This window comes from Heliangelus exortis, chromosome 25 (genome assembly GCF_036169615.1).
Source record: "Heliangelus exortis chromosome 25, bHelExo1.hap1, whole genome shotgun sequence".
Classification (NCBI taxonomy): domain Eukaryota; kingdom Metazoa; phylum Chordata; class Aves; order Apodiformes; family Trochilidae; genus Heliangelus; species Heliangelus exortis.
This window is the reverse complement of record NC_092446.1, coordinates 5,240,235-5,263,908: the sequence shown is the minus strand read 5'-3', so window position 1 is coordinate 5,263,908 and position 23,674 is coordinate 5,240,235. Positions and strand designations below refer to the sequence as shown.

At 44.6% G+C, this 23,674-nt stretch overlaps 2 protein-coding genes across 3 annotated transcripts in view; both read right to left on the bottom strand.

Annotated features, from left to right (window-relative positions):
• IPO9 (importin 9) overlaps positions 1-20,684 on the bottom strand; it is a 29,046-nt gene extending 8,362 nt beyond the window's left edge. The window contains exons 1-17 of one of the 2 annotated variants that reach the window (XM_071768173.1): positions 20,489-20,684; positions 16,041-16,102; positions 15,330-15,416; positions 14,250-14,451; positions 13,779-13,867; positions 13,435-13,521; positions 11,629-11,748; positions 8,441-8,541; positions 6,900-6,958; positions 6,170-6,321; positions 4,468-4,566; positions 4,223-4,329; positions 3,755-3,894; positions 2,010-2,169; positions 1,450-1,676; positions 1,082-1,230; positions 46-174 (exon numbers count right to left, since the gene is read on the bottom strand). In XM_071768173.1, coding sequence (XP_071624274.1) covers positions 46-174; positions 1,082-1,230; positions 1,450-1,676; positions 2,010-2,169; positions 3,755-3,894; positions 4,223-4,329; positions 4,468-4,566; positions 6,170-6,321; positions 6,900-6,958; positions 8,441-8,541; positions 11,629-11,748; positions 13,435-13,521; positions 13,779-13,867; positions 14,250-14,451; positions 15,330-15,416; positions 16,041-16,102; positions 20,489-20,654 — 2,136 coding nt within the window. In that variant the 5' untranslated portion in view covers positions 20,655-20,684. Of the gene's footprint in view, positions 1-45; positions 175-1,081; positions 1,231-1,449; positions 1,677-2,009; positions 2,170-3,754; positions 3,895-4,222; positions 4,330-4,467; positions 4,567-6,169; positions 6,322-6,899; positions 6,959-8,431; positions 8,542-11,628; positions 11,749-13,434; positions 13,522-13,778; positions 13,868-14,249; positions 14,452-15,329; positions 15,417-16,040; positions 16,103-20,488 lie in introns of both variants that reach the window. The other variant, XM_071768172.1, reaches the window with a different exon arrangement.
• Positions 20,685-22,323: 1,639 nt separating this feature from the next.
• The window catches only part of KDM5B (lysine demethylase 5B), a 42,214-nt gene continuing 40,863 nt past the window's right edge, over positions 22,324-23,674 (bottom strand). Inside the window, exon 27 of the mRNA XM_071768545.1 lies at positions 22,324-23,202. Coding sequence (XP_071624646.1) covers positions 23,065-23,202 — 138 coding nt within the window. The 3' untranslated portion in view covers positions 22,324-23,064. The remainder of the gene's footprint in view (positions 23,203-23,674) is intronic.

The following is a 23,674-nucleotide window of genomic DNA, read 5'->3' as shown; positions in this document are numbered from 1 at the left end:
CTCTCCTGGGCTCCCATAGCACTGCAGTCCCCACCCTCCAGTTACCTGCATAGTAGCATTGTCATCTGTGTTCAAGCTGCACTGAGCCACTGCAGGGAATGCCTGGCAGATCAGGAGCTGGGACAGAGGAGGTTTTGTGTTCCTCACAACTGTGGTCAATATATCAATAGAAGTCTGAAAAGCAAACCCAAAAAAGCACTGTTCCAGCAGCAGCCATAGCACACTGAGGCAGCATCAAGCTCAGCCCTGAAGGGATGTCAGCCAGCACTGCCATCACATCTTGATTTCATAGTCTGGAGTATTGTTTAAACCAGAGGAGCTTGGAGCCATGTACCCAAGTGTTGCTGTTCATGACATGGACACAGGGTGTGCACTGCACAAGTTCCCAAGGCAGTTCAAACATTAAAAGCAGTGTGACCACTTAAATATGGCAAATATTTTCATGGTTCCCTGATGCATGCTAATCAGTACAGCCAAAGAATCATTATAGCTGACTTGTTCCACTTTGTTTATATTGATTTAAATTTAACAGACCGTGAGCAATTGTCATGGTCATACTAATCAACAGGCAGATTATAAATGTAATGATAAAGATGTTAATGGGTTTAATTCCATAGAAGCATTCTACATAGTCACTGCTTTATCTTTTATAAGCTGACTTCTTATAGAAAGGACAAATCCGTATAAATTATCTCCAGCAATTTATACATCTATGACATAAATCAGAAAAAAGCCTTAGAAAAAAGTGCAGGCAACAGCCACGTATCCTGCTGGAGAGCATTCCACCAACAAGAGGAGACTGTAAGTGGTGAAAGATGGCTTTGTCAGAGCAAAGTGACACTGCAGAGACTACAAGAAGGACAGAAAAACACTTTTTAGAAGTTAAAGTTAACTTTTGGAAGCATTTCCCTCCCATCTGCAGTATGCCTTCTCACCACAAAGAAACCTCTACCCATGATCAAAGCCACTGTTCCAAAGTTGCTTAAAAACAACCTTTCTGCTCTTTCCAGACCAGTCACCCTACACATGACAGAACAGGGAATCATCTCCAGCTGAAATCATTTAGCACTGTAGCACTTACTGCACAAAGCCCTGCTGGGATCTTGTCAGCAGGGGCTTGCATGATGCTGACAAGAGTTGGTATTAGCCTCATCTGCATTGGGCCCTGGCAGGCTTCTATCTGAGCTAGCTCCTTAAAGATATCTTGAGCAAGAGAAGCAACAACTGGATCTGGAGAGAGAAAGCACCATTTACTAAAACATACTAACAAACACTAACAAAAATCTCAATTTTTGCTGTTACTATTTTGAGCAGGCAAAGCAGCAAATTTCCCTTCTCAGTTTACCCTTGAATCATTTCATTTCATTCCATTATCATTTCTTAAGCTTTCAGCACCAGGATTCAGAAGCAAAACCAACCCTACTGTGAGAATACAACTGGAATTCTTACCATTACTGTACTTCAAAAATATTGCAATGGTGAAGGGGCAGATTTTGTTCTCCACACTGGCTGTGAATGCTGGGTCTACTGTACAGACAATGCAGAGTGTCTCCATCACAAGGTTCAGCACTTCTGAGCTGAACTGGGTTGCCAAGTGGATCAGTCCATCAAGAATGCTTGGGAGGAAAGGCTGCAGCACATGGGTGCTCTCAGAGATCTTCAGCTGGTCACAGTAGCTGGACAAGGAAGTTGTGATACAAAAATCAATACATGACTTAGTGAAGTGAGCACACACTTAACACTGGATGATACATAAGGGGTTATTTCACCCCACCCATTCTTCTTCCTTTAGAGTTCAGACTTTCCTGTAAAACTACTGTTCCCTTGTCCCTCAACAGCTCAGCTGCCCTTTCCTCCTCATCCCATCCCCAGTGGCTCACAGAACCACAGTTGACCATTCAAAGCAAATACTTCAACAGCCCATGCAGAAATTTTACCAATATTTAAAAAAACCAGTTTTGTAAGTGTAACTTACACCACCTTCCCCTGGAGCTCTGGGGCTTACTTACCCCCAGATAGCTCTGACTGCAGAGATACGGACAGAGGGAGGTTGGGTTTCATGCAGCCCACTGACAGTGGCTTGCAGGAACTGCTGGATCAGCTCTGGAGACATCACCACTGTGAAACGACTGGCAGCCCACAGAGCACGGCCCAGGAGGAAAGGAGACACTGAAACACAGCACAAAAATCCAGAGGTTTAGAGGACTTTTATGAGTTCAAAATTACAGCTGTTTCCATCCATTATCCAAAATGTTGTCACCCCTGTAGGAAAAGGACATGGGAGAGCAGTATGTAAGCATAAAAAAGGATTTTTATTCATGGGCTGAATCTAGTTTATTTTCTAAGTAATTTAAAAAACAATTTCTCATTGTTTAAAAAATAACAAACAAAAAGCTTCTTCTCCTAACTACATGCACTTGCATTTGTTCACCAATACAGTAATCCATGCCTTTAGTGCTCAACAGAACAGATGCAGGGGAAGGAATGAAAGCTTTTTCAGTCATTCCTATTCACCCAGCCCAATATTCTGTGTCCCCAACAGCAGCAAACAGAGGAAAGAATCAGAGAAACATAAACAGGGATCTTCTAGATTGCTTTTTCTAGTTTCTGGTCATCACCCTGTGATTACAGAACAGAATGTTCAAGAGCACCAGAGAAACAGTGAATGCTCATTCTCTACTCACCCATTTATAATTATCAAGCTATGAGATATCTTTAAGGCACTAAACCTTCTGCCTTTCCAGACTAAAAGCACCCATATCCTCAGACACATGATGTCAGCATCTTTACTGACATTATTTATAAACCTGCAAGTATTAAGATGAGGGCATAAATACCATGAGAGATATAAAGCAAGAGAAAAGCTTTGTTTTCTAAGCAAGTATTATAAAAAAGCAAGATTTTTCTTATTACCATAGCTGAACACTAAACAGACATCCTCTGAGAACTGTCACCAGACTGAACCCAGGAGCTCCTTCTGAAGCACAATAGCACATTTACACCCCAATACCACATATGTAAATGTGTGTAAATATATGTAAATGGCTGAGGTTGGGTTTCTACACTGCACTTCACACACTATTTCTTCATGCAAAATTAACTCAAAACCAGAAGAAACCTTCTTTATGACAGGCTAAGAAATGGTTCTGCTGAAAGCACCCAGCAATTTGGTTTTCTTCACTGACACAACTGTTAGTGGACTCACTAATAAAGTTCCTGTTGGCTTAAACTTTTCAAGTCCTAATTATTTGCAAGAACTCTTGAGGTCCAACTTTGATTAACTCTTTTGACTGTCTTGCACATTGATGTAAGATAACACAGAAAGCAGAAGCCTGCAGACACCCCAATAATAGGGATAGGATAAGAAAATGGGATGGGTCACTGCAGAAACTCTGAAGCCTGATAAGCACTGCTGGGGACTGTCCCAGAAGTTGACACAAAACAACAGGACAGCTGTTTTTCCACCAAGTTCTCCAAGCAATCACCCTTCAACCTGCACACCCCACAGGCTCCACATCCAGATGACAGTGACTGCAACCAAAAGCACAGGGTCCTACCTTGAAACAATTTATACTGGACCTGGTAGGATGTGTGAACTCACAAGATAAGATTTATGCCCTTTCACACATGCAAGGTGAATTTCACACCACCACAGATACAGAGCAACCTGAGTCACCAGACACTATTGTCTGTAAGAGATTCCCAGGTCCTGGCACTCAGAAGTTACTCAGAGTAATGGCAAGGGCCAACATACCTGAAAGGTTGAGATCTGCAAGAACAACATTTGTCAGGAAGCCATGCATATCAAAATGTATTCTACCATTCTTCACACTGTCTGTAATAATGGACTTGACAGAGCCCAAGGCCAACATACAAGCTTCATGTATTTTCCACCTGCAAAAGAATTCAGATACCTTTAGGTTTTTTTCCCAAACACTTCCTCTATAAAGTAAAATTCTGACCTAAAACCATAGAATTTTTTTGGTATAAGTTGCCAGAACTCTTCATCCCAGAGCACAGAATGTTAAAAGAGTATGAAAGAAATCAATATTTGTAAAACTCAGCAAGTTAGAGGCTGGGTAACTCACCCAGGATCACAGTTTTCAACTTTCCCCCTTGCCCTGCAGCAGCAGTGCCATGAAAAAAACGTGGTTAAAATGTGCTGCACCCAATACTGCAGCAGAGTTTGCCACTCGTGTCCATGTTGCTCCCTGCTCCTTACCAGTGCTCAGCACCATTGTTTTTAGCCTGCTCAGCTTCTTGTAAATGTCTTGTAGCTGCTGCAGCTAAAGCAGTTGCACTCTCATTCTGGAAATCAGCAGCCACTGCCTGTGCAGAAGGAAATCATAACACATATTTACACAGATTCTTAAAAGTTGACCTTTTCTCCAAATGCCCTACACAAGGCTGGGTTTATTATTTTTACTGTTACTTTGCTTCCATTTAAATTTGGAAAACATTTCATACCAGCAACAAATCCTGTGCAGCAATCCTCACTGTATAGGAAAAAGTGTCATCATCTTCATCCTCCACAAATTGCTGTGGATTTGCAGTCCAAACTTTGATCTGAAACAGGAAGAAGACATGAAGGATAGTGTGGATGACCAATTTTAAACACCAAGGGTAAAAGAGAGCTTGTCTGTTCCCAGTAACCTCATTCTTGCAAAACTACTTCCAGAAGTTTCCTCTGCCTTAACAAGCTGTCACCTTTAACTGATTTTTCTTACAGGCTATTAGTTAAACCTTTGAAAATAAGACACCCTCTTTGTTCTGAACTCATCGTGCTCTTCTGCTCCTCATTTGAGTTCAGAATTTGAAAGAAATAATGACTGACCTGGAATCAATGCTACAGTTTTATTAATAGATGAGGAACGGGAGAAGCAGATGAATCTTTAACCAGAGTGCCTGTTTTTATGCATGTCTACCTAAACAAGAGAAAAAGACAATGGCTGTCAGGCTTGGCAGCCCAGGAGCCAGGTAGAATTTCAGTACAAATTAGTTCACACTACTAGCACAATCTCTTCACCATCCCAGAAAACTGGCTATCCCTTTCAGCATCATAACCCTCATTTTCATTGCATTACCCCTTCATGAAGGAAGCAAGCTTGAGAGTTGGGATTGTGTAGCCTAAAGTGGAAAAGGCTCCAGGGAGAGCTTCCTGCAGCCTTTCAGTACATAAAGGGGGCTGTAAGAAAGATGGAAACTTTCATAGAGCTATAGAATGGGTAGGGTTGGAAGGGACTTTAAACACTTCCAGGGATGGGGCAGACACAGCTTCCCTGGACAACCTGTTCCAGCACCTCACCACCCTCACAGAGAAGGATTTTTTCCTAATGTCCAACCTAAATCTCCCTTCTTCAAGTTTTAAACCATTTCTCTTTGTCCTCTCCCTACCCCCCCGTGTCCAAAGCCCTCCCCCAGCTTTCTTGTAGCCCCTTCAGATATTGGAAGGTTGCTCTGAGCTCACCTGGGAGCCTCCTCTTCTCCAGGCTGAACACCCCCAATCCCTCAGCCTGGCTTCCCAGGGAGGTGCTCAGCCCTCTGAGCATTTCAGGGGCTCCTCTGGACACCTTCCAGGAGCTCTGTGTCCTTCTGGTGTTGGGAACTCCAGAGCTGGACACAGAACTCAGGTGGGGTCTCACAAGAGCAGAGGGAGAATCCCCTCTCTTGACTGCTGTCTGTGCTCCTTTTGATGCAGGACATGGTTGGCTTTCTGGGCTGCAAGAATTTTATAATGTCCCCTGTACAACATGGCAATGGTTTTAATCTGGAAGAGGGTAGATTTAGATTAGATATAAGGAAGAAATTCTTTACTATGAGGGTGCTGAGCCCCTGGCCCAGGATGGCCAGGGAAGCTGTGGCTGCCCCATCCCTGGAAGTGCTGAAGGTTGGATGGGGCTTGGAGCACCCTGGGCTGGAGGAGGTGTCCCTGCCCATGGTAAGTGGGACTGGATGAGCTTTAAAATCCCTTCCAATCTAAACCATTCACTAATCCTGTGATTTGCTGTTACACCACATAGGAATGTTTAGATGCTATTGCCCTCACTCCTGGCACAGCAAAGTGACAAAACAGACTGTTAAATTACAGCACACTGAATTTCTTCCCAAGACATCAGTTGTTTTGAATCTTTCATCTCATTTGCTTCCTACACAAGACAAATGTGCTCACCTGCTCCTCTGTGATCTGCATATAAAGGAGTATGTAATAGATCAGCTCTGGTAAAGCCTTCTTCACTGTGCTCTTAAATTTGTTGTTCTCCAGCAAGGCATGAACAAATTCAAATATGCTGAACACTAGATTTTCAAAGCCCAATACTTCACCTGAACAAACAAGTGGGGGGGGAAAAAAAGGGTGGGGAAAAAAAAAACAACAAACATGACTGAATATTCCAAAACCCAGAAAGGCACAAGTGAAAATGAAAACCATGAATGACTACACTAACATACAGAAAGGTACAAATGGGTGTCAAGTGTAATTACAAACTGGTAGCTTGTCTGACAAGATCATGTTTACTCTTTCTCCTGGAGTTGTGAAGGCAGCAGCAGCCTCAGGAGGATGTCTGATCTCATCACTTCCTTGCTCTCCTCCCACCTCACTGCACACCCCACATGAAAACTGATCAGGCTCAACCTAGAAACCTGTTTGGTTTTCTTTGGTCCCATTATTTTTAACTAAATCTTGTTGCAAAACTCCCTTTTTGAGTCATTAGAAACCGCTTCATTGATCACAACCACATGGAGCTTGCAAATAAGCAATGGACTCTGTTGTAACACCATCAATGTACCTTTCATCACAATGTCCTACAATATTGCAGTCACCATTTTGACAAGAGTAACATTGAGGTAAATCCATCCCTCTTCAAAAGAGAAGGCACAAGTGCATTCTAACAAGTTCTTACCATCAGAATCCACAGGGTCCTCCACCTCCTCCGTGTAATTTACTTCTGTTCTCACATAAGTGATAAGAGTTAAAGAAAATGTGTGTTTCTGAAGAACTGCATCTACTTAAGAATTCCTCTGTTCCTATGTTTAAAGTCCTGGTAACTCAAAATTTTGTTTTCTTTCTTAAAAAAACCTTTGACTATATGCACAGTCCTGTGATTCAGAGAGACAACAAGCCCCAGGAGCTGCACTGATCACCTTCAAAGACAACTTCCAGGTCACACCTTAGATCATTTGATTCACTTAAACCAAATCCTCCAAGGCAACCCATAACTTCATTTGTGCCAGAATTTTGCAAGAATGGAACCACTCACACTCCCCTGCTGCCAAAGGGTGAGGAGGCACCCCATGATCCCACGTGCTACCTTGTGCTGGCTCTGATGCCTGCCAGGCTCTCCACAAGCCTCAAACCCTGGGAAGTGGCAGAAAACTAACCTGGGGGTGGAAAGGTAGGAGGCTGCTTTGGCAAGGGTGAAATGAAGGAACAACAAATGCCAGAGCAAACACTCAGGAAGGACAACACTCTCCTCTTTTGCAAAAAACAACAGCTGTTTTGTCAGCTGCCAGCAGGACTACAGTGGGAGTCAGGTCAGGAGAGGGAGCCATGCACCACCAAAAATTTAACAGCTCCCAGTGTTTTAACAGGTGTCTAAGAAAAAAAAAAACAAAAAACATCAAGAAAACAGCTGACCTTGAAACAATAAAGCCTTTATGTGCTCCAGAACTTATGTTTTCCCTGCCCATTCCACTCTACAACAGCCTATCACCCAACACAACAGGAGTATGAAACACAAAACTATGCAGACAGCTCTGCCAGAAAGTTTGGATCTATGAACTGCAGGAGAACACTCATTCAATTACAGAGAAAAAGCTCATTCAACTCTTCAGACTCTACACCACAGTGTCCAGTTCTGGTGTTTATACCAAAAATTCAGAAAAAGCTACAAGAAGTCTCAGTATTCAACAATTACTGTCTCATTATACAAGGTTAAAAAAGCAATTTTGGCACAACAATATTGAAAGATTTGACTTCTCAGTTCACAAGTACTGGGAAAACTACCACCAGCACCCCTCTAGCAAGGCTATTCCTGAAGTCATGACCACTGCAAAATTCAAAAGGCAAATCAATTTCAACTGCAGCAGTGAGTGCAACCAGCCAGCAGGGAGCAAGGGATATTGCAGATTCTCATTTGCCTGAAGTCCTTGTCATTAAACATCTTTTCTAACAAGACTCTTTTCACCCAAGAGGACCAAACCCAGTGCAGATGGATGCAATTCTACAGCCAGTGTAGCAAGGGCACTTGCAGTATTCATTATCTGTGACTTTTTAGCCAAAAGAAACTTAATGAAGCCTACTGACATACAGAACTATCTGGGACATCTACACCAGAAATGCCTCCATTCTGTCTGTCACAGCATGGACCATGCTCTTCAGCCTTGTTCAGGTCAGTTTTGTGTCTATCTTACTCTACTCAAAACCACTCACTACAAAGGATATAAGGCTGCACTTTCTGTAAGGGTATTCCAGACAATGGGCAGGATCTGCTGCATGGATGAAACCATGTGCTTTGGGTAGTTTTTCACAAGTGCTGTCACAGCCTGCAACAAAAAAAGAATATCAGTCTGAAGCCAAATGGGGAAAAACCATCAACAAACACACAAATCACAGGTTGCTGTTTCATTAGTAACTGAAATGGTCCAATAATTTCCTGCCCCCATGGTCTCCTCTCACTCCTGACCAGACAGTCCCCTCTCTTTTGCAGGGAAGCACAGAAGTAACACAGGAAAAGCTCCTCAAGCTGCCTGACCAGCAGCCTCCATGAGATATTTGTGTCTAAGTTTGTTTCTCCTTACCCAGTATCAAACTCAACAGTTTGGTCAGTTTGTAGCATTGGGCACAATAATAGGAAAAAAAAATTATTTTTGTGACTAATTATTTGTTTCAACAGCAGGAAAAATGTAAGCATAAGTTTTCTGACCTACCTAATATACAGGTGCCAGACAAATAGATTTTAAGCATAAGGGAAGAAGCACTAAAGCAAAGTTTTAAGATACTTTAGGTTGCTGGTTAATTGGTGCTCTTGATATAATTACTGCAGACTAAGTACCTCATACTTGCATTCCTTTGCTATGAAATTTGGCTTAACTGTTACCTGTCATGTTTAATCACACTGCTTCTCTCAAAACAATCAATACTGGCACGTTGAACAACAACAGTGGACCTGGGAATCACTTAGCTGCAGCTAATTCATTCTCAGAGATATCAATTTCATGCTGAACTCACACACACCAAACCAGTAAATGACATGACTGGTATTTCCTTCTAGTCCTCAGGGCTGAAAATGTTTTTGTTGTGCTCAAAGCCCTCCAGGGGCAAAGGGCACAGACTTTCCTGCTGATAACAGCTTCCAAATGTGTGACTACACTTGGAAAGATGGAGAAAATTAACAATCTGTGGCTCCCCATGATGTGATCCAGTCTGCTTACTTCTTAAACAGGGTAACTGCCCCTGCAGATCAGGCAGATGTGTGCACCTGAGTATTGTTTCCTAAAGCTTTTGACACTGTCCTGCAAAATGTTCTTACATGGAAGGCAAGACATTTTAGATCAGAGCTGCCTCTGATTTCCACTGAGAACTCAATGAACTTCAGAATACAAAGCTCTCAAGAGAAAGGGAAGAAAAAAAATATCTTCCTGCAATTTGCTGCATAGCACTTCATTAATGGAAAAAAAATAGGACTGAGTCTGATTGCAAATGTACTATTAAAAAAAGACTCAATTCTCTCCTCTCTTGCATCAGCATTTCCAGAGGTTCCTGTAATGATCTCATCTGTGGAGCTGGCTAAACTAATCCCTTGAGATCTCTTATTTCTGCATTACAATGACTATAAAATTCACTTTTCTGGAAGGAAAGGCAATTCATGGCTCTTTCACATGAATCTCTCTCCTCTTAGAAAATTGGTATCATCAACTTAGAAACTCTAAGTGACAAAATGAATTGCCCTCAGTCAACAGCCAGAATACTCCCCTCTTCACAAAAAGCCTCCTACCAACCACTTGTCAGCAGCAGATCTCTTGAATTTAGTGTTTAAATCCATACTGATTTTCTGCTTCCATTAGTGCTACCCAACATACAGGAGTGTATTCAGACCCAAATCCTCTACCTGCCTAACAGTGCCCAAGAGCAGGAGCCAACTCACAGTTAGGGAACAGAACAAGGACATGATGACACCTCCTTAACCACTTTTCCAGCCTGTCCCAACTTTCTGGAGGTCACTGCTGTGTATCAGTGCAGAGGTAAAAGTACAAACAGCTCCAATTCCAGTAAGCACTGTTACATAAATAACAAGGAAGTTATTAAAGGTGCAGAATTTTTGAATGTAAGGAGAACAGTGGTTGTCTATGGTCAGAGTGCAACTATTGGTTCCAGCTGCTTTCCATGTAGGCTGAAAACTTCTACTCACTATGTATCCAAATGTATGGATTTGGAATCAGAGATTCAGACATTCTTGAGCTGCATCCTGTTCAAACTGAGATTATCCTGCAGAGTATCCCCTTCATGTTAGCATTCCTCTTTATTACCATCCCAGGAATCCCAGTGCAGCCAACAGTAAGGAAAAAAATCTGCCAGAGACACTCTCCTAACAAAACCTGCCAACATCTTTCCCCAAACTCCCTTCCACTTGGTGCTGCACAGCAAGGAACACACTCCTGATGTTTCCAGTGTAGGAGACCTTCAGACCTTTACTGAGAAGTGTCAGAACCAGAGCACTGCTGCCTTCAACAGGACTGAGAAAACAAGTTGTGCAACACAGAACTTTGGAGCTGCTGATTTGCTTAATGTGATAGCATCCTCCTGCACCTCCCAGCATTTATTTTCCTGGCTCCAGTGCACAGCTGGTCATTATGAAAAACTCCTGATGCTTGTTTTCAAGAACTCTTCCTCACTGTTTTCTTCAGGGAACGTGGCAGAATGGGCCTCAGGAACATGACCCAAACACTGTGACCTTGCTTACCACAGCACACAAGTAAACAAAAGATCTAGATTTGATTCTGCAGCTTATGCTTCTGAGCTCTTCTTTTCTCCCCCAAGCTGCAGGCAGCACACCCTACAACTGCAGTGCTGTCCCAGCTGCTGAAGGGATCCCCAGACCTGCACTCCCACTCTTGCACCCACACACAGCTACCCAGAGAGAGCTCTGTGATCCAATTGTTTTTCTCTGGGCAACTGCGAGAATACAAAGAATTTCCACCTCTCTTTTGCAGAGATAATTTAGTTTTAAAGAGCTGGAGAGTTCTAGAAAAGCACCAGCACATAACAAGCTTTTAAAACTTCACTGCAGCAGAGTTCTACAGCACCTTTAGAAAAGACAGATATTTAACTAGCAAGTTTGGCATCCAAACAAGATGCCTTGGATCAGCAACTGACAATGAGGGATGGTCCTGTGGACAGACCCCTGTGGATCATTTTATGGACAGATCCCTGTGGGTTTCATCACAGGTATCTTCAGCACAGGCAGAAGTTATTCCAGAAGTTATTTTGTATGGTGCTGGGAGCCAAAAAACTTCATAACACAACACTCTAAGGAGAGGTGACATGGACTCAAGTTTCTCTGTTTTCTAGCACATATGACAGTGCATTGGTATTCAATTCCTTCTTAATTTATTCAGTTTTAAGTGACTTACCTTTAAGACCTCCATCTTAAACCCACTGTCTGATGTGGGTCCATCAGGCATCTGCAGGGCCTGAACAAAGGCTTCTGTGAACTGCTGCACCACAGGAAAAATCAGGACTTTGGCTGCACCCTGGTTGAAATCAATGCAAGCAGAGGTGAATATTAGAGACAGAACCCCTGTGTCTGACAACGAAAGAACAAGAAGCAGTGGAAATTGGGAAATTGCACTTTTCTGCTACAAAACAGAAGAGGGACTCCAGGCAACTGCAGAACACTGTCATAAGAAATACCTGTTTGAGACATCACTTTGGCTCTCTTCTGCTGGGAGCTCAGCTCAGCTGAATCCCACCCTTCCAAATTGCATAGCACAGACTGCTACAAAACACACACTGACATCCCAGATAATTACTTCAGCCTCTAGAGATCCAGACAATCCAGTCCAGAGAATGTCAGGAGCAGTGCACATCCTCCTAAAGAGGCACTTCCATTGATGAGATGAATCATTCCCTGCACCCCATCACCCAGATGCCCCTGGCTAAAAGGAGCCTGAGGTGACAACATCCACAGCAGCAATCACACCCAGCCCTGCAGGGGACATTTATCTCCTTCCTGAGCCACCCTCCCCCAGACCAAACAAGCTCTTTCTGAGCTGAGATCAACAGCTGGCCTGAAGATTGCTGTGATGATTCTTCCTAGGAAAAGGCAGTAAGTATTTTCCCAGATGGCAAACCACTTCATAAGCAAAGCAAGTAATATTGGACAAGAAAAACTTTGTAACTTAATTGAGAATATTCCTCAGTAACTCCATAGCTAAGATAGCAATGTTGTATTTTTAAATCAACTACAAAATACCAGCAATTTATAAAAAGATTGCCTTTTTTTTAGAGTAAAAATTTCAACAGAAAGTAAAATTTCAATAGAAAGTAAAATTTCAATAGAAAAAATTTATATACAATGTAAAGGACCCTTTCAGCCCTCCTTCAGAATAAGACAGTGGGAAGCTACTGTTGTCTTTTGGATATCAGTACCAGCTGCATGATGTTATTGCAGAAATAACCTTGTTAGTGCAGTAGAGATACAGTTGCATTATCAGAGCTTCCCTAAGTATCTGCTCTGAACTGCTCCCTGTGTAAGCAGAGAGAAAATGGCAGAAATAGCCACTCAGAGATGTCCAGGCACTAGACTGAGAATCACCCTTCCCTATCTTCAAGAACAATTTATTGCCTGGGGAGTACTGGGAAACCCACCACGTAAAACACAGATGTACTCAGAGCCAGGAAGGAGACCCATGGGTATAAAGCTGCTTAACTGCACAGTGTTTCCCTCTTAACAGATATTCTTCTAAAACCTTCTTTGGTTTGTTTCTAACAGCACTTCAGAAACAAACGGGTAACATGACAAAGCACCTGATCCAGGACCTTGCCCAGGGGACAGAAAACTGCCCAGAGAGCCAAGGCCCTGCAGTTTCCCAGGACACATGGATCATCTGGAGACTGGAAGCTGTGTCAGGGACTTCCAAACAAGGAGATGACAGATCTTCTCATCCCCAGTGACTCCCCTTTCTCTGAACTGTTACAAGTACATACATTGATACCTCACAAGTTAAACTGAATTATGAAAACCAAGCCCAGAGCATCAGGGCAAGCATGTGAAGGAGGGAGCTGCCCCTTGGCAAGTGCTAATTAAATTACAACTTCTTCCCCAGAATTACAGGTGACAGAGTACATAATTCTCCAACGTTTCATTTCCATATTAACAATTATTTAGAACCTTGTTCAGCTTGAATTGAATGTATGTTGTAGGGTCAGCCTCTTACCTTTTCCAGCTCCTCCATGTTACAGATCATGTGTGCACACGTGGTGAATATTTCCACTGCACGTGACCTTGTGCGAATGCCATACACCTGGAGAGGAGTTTAAATAACAGATCAGGGACACAAAGTACCCTTATTTCTTTTCATTTTCTTTCAGCTGTATTTATTTTTTTGCATTAATTTGATTCTCCTGTTTTGTTATTTCTGCTCAAACATTAACTGCCCCCAACTATAATATCATCCAGAAAATTCTTTAAGTCCTAGTACAGCACATTTTAACCATTAAACCATCTCCAGAACATTCCCACTGGAGTCATTCAGTACCAGCTTAGTAGTGAAGAGCATACCTCTGCCATTGTGAAAATTTTGTACATCTCTGGAAGAATAACAGGAGCAACAAGTGGCATCTGTGTGTCTGTCACTTCTCGTGTAAACTCTAGAACATGGAAAAAGAAGGGAAGCTCTTCTAAGAAAGCAAATTTGTAGGCACAGCAACAGCAGAATCTTTGGCCAACACTAACAACATATTGGAAACACTGATTCCTACTTGACTGGACCAGTGTCACCTGGCCCACCCATGGCAATGCATGAAGGCAAACAGGAAAATATCACGCTAAAATCTGCAGGTATCTGGAAAACTGGGTATTGCAGTGGAAATTCCTTCTGAGCTATCCCCTGCAGCACAGAACCTTCTTCCTCAGCCCTCCTGACACCTCCTGAGAGCGCAGTTCAATGGCACTGCTAAGATACTAAGGTAAGAAAAAGCCTAAACTGCTCCCTGCACATCAGGCCCTGCCCAGGCTGTCACACCCCCATACCTGTGAGCACTCTCATGGCTCCATGCACTGCATTCACATCTCCACTAACCAGCATCTCCATCAAGAGGTTGAAAAGCTCAGGCCAGGCCTCGGGCCAGTCCCAGTGGGCGATGGCTGAAACGGCGTAAGCGACGCTGGAGCGCACCTTGCTGATGGATTCCCTGAGCCCACTGGGCAGGAGCTCCCTGATAGCAACCTTGGCCTGCAGAGAACAGCAGCACGGAGCAAAATGGACCCCCAGTTAGAAAACAATTCAATTTTAAAAAAATCCTCATACCTACGACTGTACCCTGGTATGGATTCAGCACTGGTTTCACCAAATGAAAACTCACAGCTTAGACCTGTCCATTTTTTTCTGGAGGGCTGGCAGGCAGCACTGCTCTCACCCAGAGCACCCAGCTGAGCAGAGTCAGCAGCTCACAGCTGCAGTTAGGATACAGATATCTACATGGAAGACAGCCAGAGCTGGAGAGGATAAATCCCAGCTCCAGTGTCAGGGGCTGAGCTTGCTTTTTTTGGAAGATTTTAGTAAAAGAGAACTGAAGGCACCAGAAAAAACCAAACAGTACTTCTGAGGCTTAATTCATGAGGTCCATTCCCAGCAACTCTCTCTGGATGGGACAAACTGTACCCTAGATGTGAAAGATGGTCCAGTCAACAACCAAAACAGCAAAGGGCTGGAATCTCTGGTCATTTCAGCTCTTAGATAAGCCCATTGAACAGATATGGAAAGAAACTCAGCAATCCTTTAAATTGAAATTTGTCATAGTAAGGTGGCCTTTAAATTTTAGCAAATCTTTGGAAAAGGACTGTCAAAACCAGTATTTGTAAAACACAGAAAGCAGCTTTCTTACAGTCTTGCTCTTAGTGCAGCAGAAGCATTACAGCTGAACTTTTACTACAGAAAGCTCCTGAAAGCAACTGAAAACAGATTTTCAAAGTAGAAAACAGCAGAAAACCTCAACTGAAGCCATTAATCTTCACACCACAAGGGCACTGACACTTTTTTAAACATCTACAAAACTGATGCTCTTGTTGGACAAATTGCCTCAACATAGACAACATGAAACCAAATCTTACCCTTTCTGTGGTCTCTGGAGGTCTAAACTTCTCTGACTGAGAACACCAGTGAGTTTCCACATACTGCTTCAAAATGACAGATGCCAGCTGTGTTAGAAGAGAGGACAAGATCAGTAATAAATCTTGCAGCCACAGCAAGCAGCACCCCTGGCCTGTTTGCTCAGTCTCCCATCCCACCATTCTGCTTTTAGAAGGGTGCAAGGTGGCTGGGATTGCCAAAAATGCAAAATCTGTGAAGCAGACAAAAACAAAGCTACTGCAGCAAAGAGATGAACTGATGGCTCTTCACTGAGCCACCAGCACTGACATAAGGCAGAAGCTTCATTTCCTTATCTCTAAAAAGGCACAAGATATGGGTCACGCAGCAACTAAAGAAATACAGAACCTAAATTTCTTTTTCAAGGGGGGAAACAGCTACAGAAAAAGCTGCTGCAAAGCCAAGCCACACTTCTGCTTGCTGATGCCAACCATCCATCTGGTAAGTTGAACTGTCTCAGCACCAGGTTCATTAAGTCCAGAAAGCACAACCAGCAAGTGCATAACACCTGAATTATGCTGACAGAGCAAGTAATGACTCTAGAGAAATAAAAAGAAAAGGGAAAGCAGTAATGGAAAGCTACCTCCAATTTTTCACCTAGAAACATGAGAGAATATTTTAAAAGCCAAGGAAACTACCTTCAAAATTCTTTCAGCAGCTACAGGTGAACTCACCTGACGGATGGCCAGAGCTCCCTGGGGATCCACAGTCAGTTCTGCTAAATGAACACCAAATTCTGCAATTAAAAAAAAAAACAAAAACATTGGTATCATAACTTTTATTCCCACATAGCAAAACCCATCAGGATTTTGGAAAAAGACATCATACCAGTTCAGTGACTCATATGTGGGCAGGAGGACAATTCCAAAGTATAGCTACTCAAATGAATCACGACCATTAATTCTCCCTTGTGCTCTATGCACAAACTTCAGCTGTTTTCTCAGCATCTTAATTTCTTTCTCTCCTGGGTAAAACATTGTTCGATGCAAGTTAATAACAAGCAAATTATACAATATCTTATCTGCCATGTAACAGTATTAGTCAAGTTCCTACAGGAGGTGGATACATGGGTAATACCCAGGATGGGACTGTCAGCCAGCAGCCCCTGTTTGCACAAGCTGGGCTCATCCAGAGAGTGATTGGAATCACTTCAGCTGCCCCAAACCACACTCCAGGACAGCCCTGAACACACCAACATCTTCCCAAGCAAACCCTGAGCACACTGCCACCAGGAACTGCCCAGACCATCACTCAGACTGGGTGACTGGGGACCTTCTCCAGCAAGAAATTTGTCCAGAAAAGGCAAGAGAGTCTTTTAGTTGCCAACCAAGTCCTGTAACAAAGGCAAAATAAATTGCTTGTATCAATTCTGTTGATGACTGAGCATAGGAAATAAAAAACAGGAAAAACAGCTGTTCTGGTATAGTAAATCCATATGTCTTGATAAATTTGCTTTAAGCTCTGGGCAACTGGAAACTGTACTAACTGCTTCATTTAATTTCACTGCTCTGCTTAAGAAACATGTTTGTGAGGTTTTAGTTGCAGCAGTTGAGGAGCAGAAGGTATGCCCTGAGGTTCTGCTGGCACAGACAGCATAAATGTGCTTACAGCATCCCTGTCAAGAAGGTACTGAAAATTCTTCTGACAGAGTTCTGCCTCTTCCCTGAACAGCATATTTGAGTGCTTCACAAATGTGGTTATCTGAGCTTCTCCTATTATCCACCTCAATCATAAAAGGCTTTTCTGTCTTGGGAGGTAATTGCCTCTCACTTTACCATGGCTGCACTGAACATGCCCAGTTCCTTCAACCCTTCTTGACAGATCATGCATTTTAAAATAAAGGAAAAAAGCCCTCATCCTAGCTGCAAGAGCCACCCTCTGAGATGTACTTAACATAATACTCCTCTTAACTGAAGCAGTGATTATTCTTCTAGCAGCCTGAAACATTCCAGACTTGAATAGGGCACACTATTTCAGTCACGTTTTTAAAGGCTCTAAATGAATTAAGCAGACAGAATAAACCCAATGGCTTCACACAGCTGCAACTCACTACCAGGATTCTATTTTGCAGCACTTCAATCTGTTAGCATAGATGCATTTCACTCTTTCCCATTACATACAGTACTTGATTTACAATATTTTCTTTCAATTATTTTAGGCCATCTCTTCAATTTTCCAACATCTGTTTAATTGTGCTCTCCAAACAGCCTGCAGTGCCATGGTTGGTAAACCAGAGGTGTACTCACTACTGCAGTGACCACGAGCTGTCCCAAACCCCCCTGGGTTTGACAAGAAGCCACCAATCACAACTGCACACAAAGGTTTTCAGCATTAATAATAGTGCAGATTTCTTTGTTCTTAACTGACAAACAACTGTTGTGGCAAATGCATATCCAGCATCCTACTGAACTCAGATCATTCACACCCAGCATTTGCTTGTTTAAGCAATAAGCCATCAAACAAAGATCAGATGGGTTTATCAAGAACAGATCATATAAAACAGTATTAGCTGTGCAGCATCTATTTATCCTACTGTGCTAGAGACACTGGCAAGCTGTTTAATGAGCTGGTCCAAGAACTCTTCCAGAGACTGGAATTACACTGATCCCTACATAGCTCACTGCCTCCTCTTTTCTCAAAGAATTGGTTTATTATCTTTTTTTTTCCCCAGTTGGCTGGGAACTTTCTATCTTTCTCATGGGTAACTGCAGTTCAAATGTCTCTCTTCCCAAGTGCTTCCACCACTTTTGTAGACTTGCAGTTCCAGAAACAACAAGACTTCTTCCCACGATAAATTCTATAAAACCAAAATATTAGAAGCTTTTAGCAAACACATTTCCTACCAGCTCTGCTTCTCTCCATTAACCTCAGTATTAATTAAATCCTACTCTGCAACTCTCCTCCTCCACAACCAAGCTCCATCTACTGCATAACCTACCACCTCTCCACCTGTAACTTTTTTGAGAAATTAGGCTGGGCCAAACAAACAAAAAAAAAGGAATCAGGGAAGAATAAACAAGCAGGACTTTCTACTGAATTACCACACTTCACACCCCACCTCCTTGAAGTGGGCCAGCACTGATTCCAGCTCAGCCCATCCATGCAGAGCTGGGTCAGGAGCTGCTACAGACACCTTTTTGTTGCCCTCTGCCCTCAGGGGCTGCAGCCAGCCCGGGTGAATCCACTGCCCCTCGGCTACTGACATCCCAAATTAAAACACCACTGTTTGCAGATCTCACAAATGCATCAGAAACCCAGTTCCCATGACCCAGCACCTGCCCTGCACCCCAGGCTGCAGCAACACCACTGCTGAGGACATTTCCCAGTGGACTGGTTTTCAGTAAGAGCACCATAAAGGAACTTGGGCTGAAAGGGACCCCCAGGGCCCCTCGGGACACACTGCTGGCCCTGGTCAGCTCAGGGGTCACCAGGATTTCCAGGCCCTTTGCTACAAAGCTGCCCCCCCAGCCAGGCAGTGCCTGACCCACAGGGTGTCCTGTCCCAGGTGTAGAACTTGGTGTCTGTTCTTGCTGAACCTCAGGAGGTTCCTCTCAGGTCCCTGTAACCTGTGGCCTCCTCCAGGTTATGGGTACAGATCCTGCAACAGACCCTGGGACTGCAACTGCAGAGGAGGACAGGGTGACTTTGGGAGATGTAAAACAGTGGAAAAATGAAGTGCAGATGACTCAATTCCTTTTGCCCTTAAGATTATCCACAAAATGTAATCCTGCTGCATCCCTGGGCTCTCAAGGGACCTTCACGGGCATCCACCACGTAGAGACCTTAAAAGCTTCCTTTTTTCCTAGAAATTTGTTACCCAAACTGTTACACAAACTTGATTTCATTTCTTGTGATAAGATTCAAAGTTCTGGGGGGGGAAAGTTGCCTGTGAAGAGCATGATGACTGCAGTAGCTTTGCAAGGCAAAGGCTCTATGGGTGCATTAACCTCACAGCACCTCTAGGCTACTGCATCAGTGCCATCAAATCACTCATTAAAACCTCCAACAGCAGATTTTTTGCCTCCCCTTCAATCCCCAATCTCATTCCCAGAGTAACCTCACCACAACACTATACTTGACCCAGTCACACCCTTCCACCTTTCTTCTCTTCACCTTAAGCTTCCTTTAATATTTATGAGCTGAAGTTCAGGAGCAGAAAGATTTTAAAACACAGCACAAAACATTTTCAAAGTGGCACAATCAGGCAAATGTAAGGCAAAATTCCTAGGAGGGTCCATAAACAATCAACCCATCAAGCTGCCGGGCCAGAGGCACAACTTGGGGACAAGGGACCAGCTGCAAATCTGCCCCTGGCTGCTACAGATTCCAGTTCTTTGGGATGGGTCATAAAATCTAAGCTGAAGTGAAAGAAAAGCTTCTCATCAATATTTTTAAGCATAGTTTGCACTCAGGAGAAGCAGCAAGTGCATGAAGCAGCTTAGCACCCTCACAAAAAAGGGGAGATGAGATGAGCAATGGAATAATCAAAGGCACTGCTTGAACTTGAAGCGTTTGCTCTTTGTGTTCTCAGAGCCACAGTCCCGCTGCCATCCCGCTCAGTGCCCTCAGCCCCCCAGACCGCAGCCCCGAGGTAGAGCCGAGCCCTGGCCACACCGAGATGTCCCCCGGGCACGTCCCCAGGGGCAGGGGGGCAGCGTTGGGACGGGCCGGGGGCTGCGGACAAGCGGGGCGGGAAGGTTCCCCCGCAGCACCGTGTGAGAAGCCCCGGGGACGGCTCCGGGGTGCCCGAAGGAGCCGCCTGCAGCCGCACCCCCCCCGCAGCAGTGACCCCGGGCCGGGCCCCTCTGGCGGAAGCGGTGCCTTGAGCAGCCCCCGCTGCTGCCGCTTCCCCCGGAGAGCTCCGCTGCAGCCCTGAGCCGGGAGCCCGAGGGCTGAGGGGGGGCAGGGGCTGCCCAAGGCACACGGAGCAGCCGCCGCCCGCTCCCCGCCGGCCCGAGCGCTGCAGCCGAAGTTTTGGCCGAGGCCAAGGGGTGGCCACGAGGCACGGGTAACGGGAAAAGCTCCGGGAAGGCGCCGGCCGGTCCCCCCCCCCACACCCCGGGCACCGCCACCCTCCCCTCGCCGGTTCCGTTGCCCTCAGCGCGGCGCGGCCCTCACTCACCCTCCGTCACCTCCAGCACCTTCACCTGCTCCTCGGCGGCGGCGCGCACCGCCTGCACCGGGCACAGGATCCCGGTCAAGGTCTCCACCAGCGCTTCCTTCAGTCCCTGTGCCACGGGCCCCGCTCCGGCACCGGCACCGCCGCCCCCCCCCGCCGCGCCCGCCATGGCCCCCGCCCCCCCCGCGCTCCGACACCGCGCGCGCCAAACGCCGGCACGCACGCACGCACGCACGCGCCAGGGCGGGGAAAGCTCCGCTCACAGTGCCCCCTAGCGGCTCGGCGGGCTCAGGGGCTGTGAGGAGAGAAGAAAATGGCGGCAGAGCCCCGGGAGGGAACGGGGGGGAAAGGGGCCGGCGCTCTGCTTGTTTCTATTGCTACTGAAACACTTGAAACTGCTTGTTTCAGCTCAGGGGCACCGCCCCCAGGCCTGCGAGCTCCCCTCCAGAGCTGTGCTAAGGAAGAACCCACAAAAAGATGAGACCAAAGCCACAGGAGCCCCGCGAGCAGCAAAAAATCCTCCAAAAAGAAATTGGGGCCAGCACAAGGAAGAGACCCAGCCCCAGCTTCAGGGCATGAGCCAGGGGCACGGTACCTGCCTGACCTGACCCCCCCAGGTTTAAATTTAACTACAGGCAACAAGAAGAACATGGAACCCCCCAAGTCCAACAGAAACAGAGCCGCCCACACCTGGTCAGAACTCTCCTGGTTTTGTCCTCAACAAACCCCGGCTGAGGAAGATTCTCTTTAAGCCCACTGCCTGTTCCACGGAAAGGAAGCTCCTGTTGCTGCGACTTTTTATAAAGTATTTACATATTTTAGATGCCCAGCTCACACAGAGGCGGAGAGCACACACGTATAAAATCTGGTCCAATATTGTGAACAGATTACCGAATACCTTTAAAAATATTAAGTTGTAGGATTAACAAGTATTTCAGAACATAAAAAACTGAGGTACGTAAGGTAAGTTCATGAAGCTGTGCCTCTTAACTTAGGGCATATCACTTTTCAATCACCTTTCAGCAAACCTTCTTCTCAATGCTTGGAATTTTTTTTTGTTGCTTCTGCCCAAGTTCTTTCTACTGGAACCCATGATCCTGTTTTTGTCTGTCTCAAATAGAAGCTGTGTTGAACCTGCAGTGCTCTTCATCTACTGTGACTGCTTTATTTCCTCTTCCAGATACAGCTTTTATTTTTATTGATGCTCTTTTTGTTACGCCTTTAGAGACTGACATGTTTAGACCAACTGACATATAGACCAACTTCAACTGTACACAAAACATCAGTGACTGTGTTATCCCTAAATAACACATCCTTTCTGTATCTGGAACTCAATTTTAAGTCCTGAACGTGTACCAAAAGAGATGGTCTCAGCACTGCCCATCACCCCGAAGGTGCCAGGGAAGGGAAGGACAGGGTTGGACTGGGTTGTTTTCCTGTTTGACAGAAGCAGTTGATAGGAGATCCTTGGCAGGCTCTTTTTTTTTTTTTTTTGCTCCACACATTTTTGTCTCCCTTGGTGGCTGGTTGGGCTGAGCCCTCATCACACCAAGAGCCCAGCAGCAGCTTCTCCTGCAAATCTGGAAGCTTTTGTTCACCCAACCTGCAAACAATTTCAGTTTTGGAAAAGCATTGGAAAAGTCTTTTTTTTTTTTTTTTCTTTTTGGTGTGAATAACATTTTGATCTGCCTTCACCTTTCAAACCTGAATAGATGAGTAAGGTAAGAAAATACAATGGCTTTTGCATTTCTTATTTTAAAGGTTAATTTCTCTTGAATAAGAGAACCCATCAGTGCAATCAGTATTGTTCTAGAGGGAAATGAAACTGCACTTCAAGCTCTCTAAAAACACCAACATTTAATTTTTATAACATAACCAGGGGTTTATTCCACAATATAAACTGCAACATTTGATACAAGCTACCCAAAAAAGGAGAAAGCCAAAATACAGCTGTGGCAATTACTTTACAGAGCTTTTTTTGTTTTGTTTTTTTTTCCTGTCTTCTACATCACTGGGCCATCAGTGACACTAGGATCTAACATTTTGCTTTCTGTACATCAACCAATGCTAGAAGCAACACGCTGTTCAGAATTGTCATTCCAGTCACTGAAACCAGACATAGAAGTTATTGCTCAGATAAATAAACCTAGTCTACGAAAACCAAAAGTGGAAAAAAACTAAAGAGTTAACAGAGTAAACAGGGATTTCCTCAAAAGAGGATTTATTGGAAAATTAATGGTGCAGGGGTTTGGGTTCTTTTGCACCTAAACCAAGCTGAATTAAATACGCCGGCAAATCCCAGAGGTAATTTAATGCTGTACAATAAAAGGTGCACGTTCCAAATGCTTCCAAATTGGTGGAAATCCCTGCAAAACAGTCAGCATCTCAAACCTCAACAACCACAAACAGATCAAGGGAAAATACAAAAGTGTCAAAAATTGTTTCGAGTTCTGGAAAATGATCCCATAAGGATAGAAGTAGCACCATTTGCAACCTGGTTCTTAAACCAGCCCCTTGTGGCTTTATTGGAAAACTCTGAAAACCTTCTTGAATCAAGTCCTGAAGGGTTATGGGGAGTTTTACTTCCGATATGGAGAGTCCTTCCCAGAGCAGCTGATGCAGATGTAGTCCTCCTTCTCTGCCATTTCTGGAGAGATGCCCACACACACCTGGTGGAACCACTGGTTGCAGCTCCCATCACACTGGACCCAGTCCACCTAATGAAAAACAGACAGACTGGAGTTCAGAGAAGGACCAAGCAAACAGCATTCATTGGACAATTTTTGGCTCTTCTGCTCTATTTAAAAGTGTAAAATGTCCCATTCTACAGCTGCCTAGTGCTGGACAATGCAGATCTCTGGACTCCTGCAGTCCTGCTCCTCTGAAGCAGAGAGAAGGACACACAACCCTGATCCCATGTGACAAATTTGTGGATGGCAACTTCACCATGGCCCTCTCTGGCTCCTGGGGACATCCTTCTTTTCCAAACTTCCCAGTACAGCTGGGAAGCTCCAGAGCTCCAAGGCACTGCCCCCATCCACAGAAGAGCTGCAGCCCACTAATTCATACCAAGAGCAGAGATGAACATGGTGTCTGCACATCCCCCACCTCCTCCTGCCAATGCCATGCAGATGTTGTGACATCCATCTGCCCCCCCAGTCCCAGCTGCATGGCTGCTCTGGGATAAGG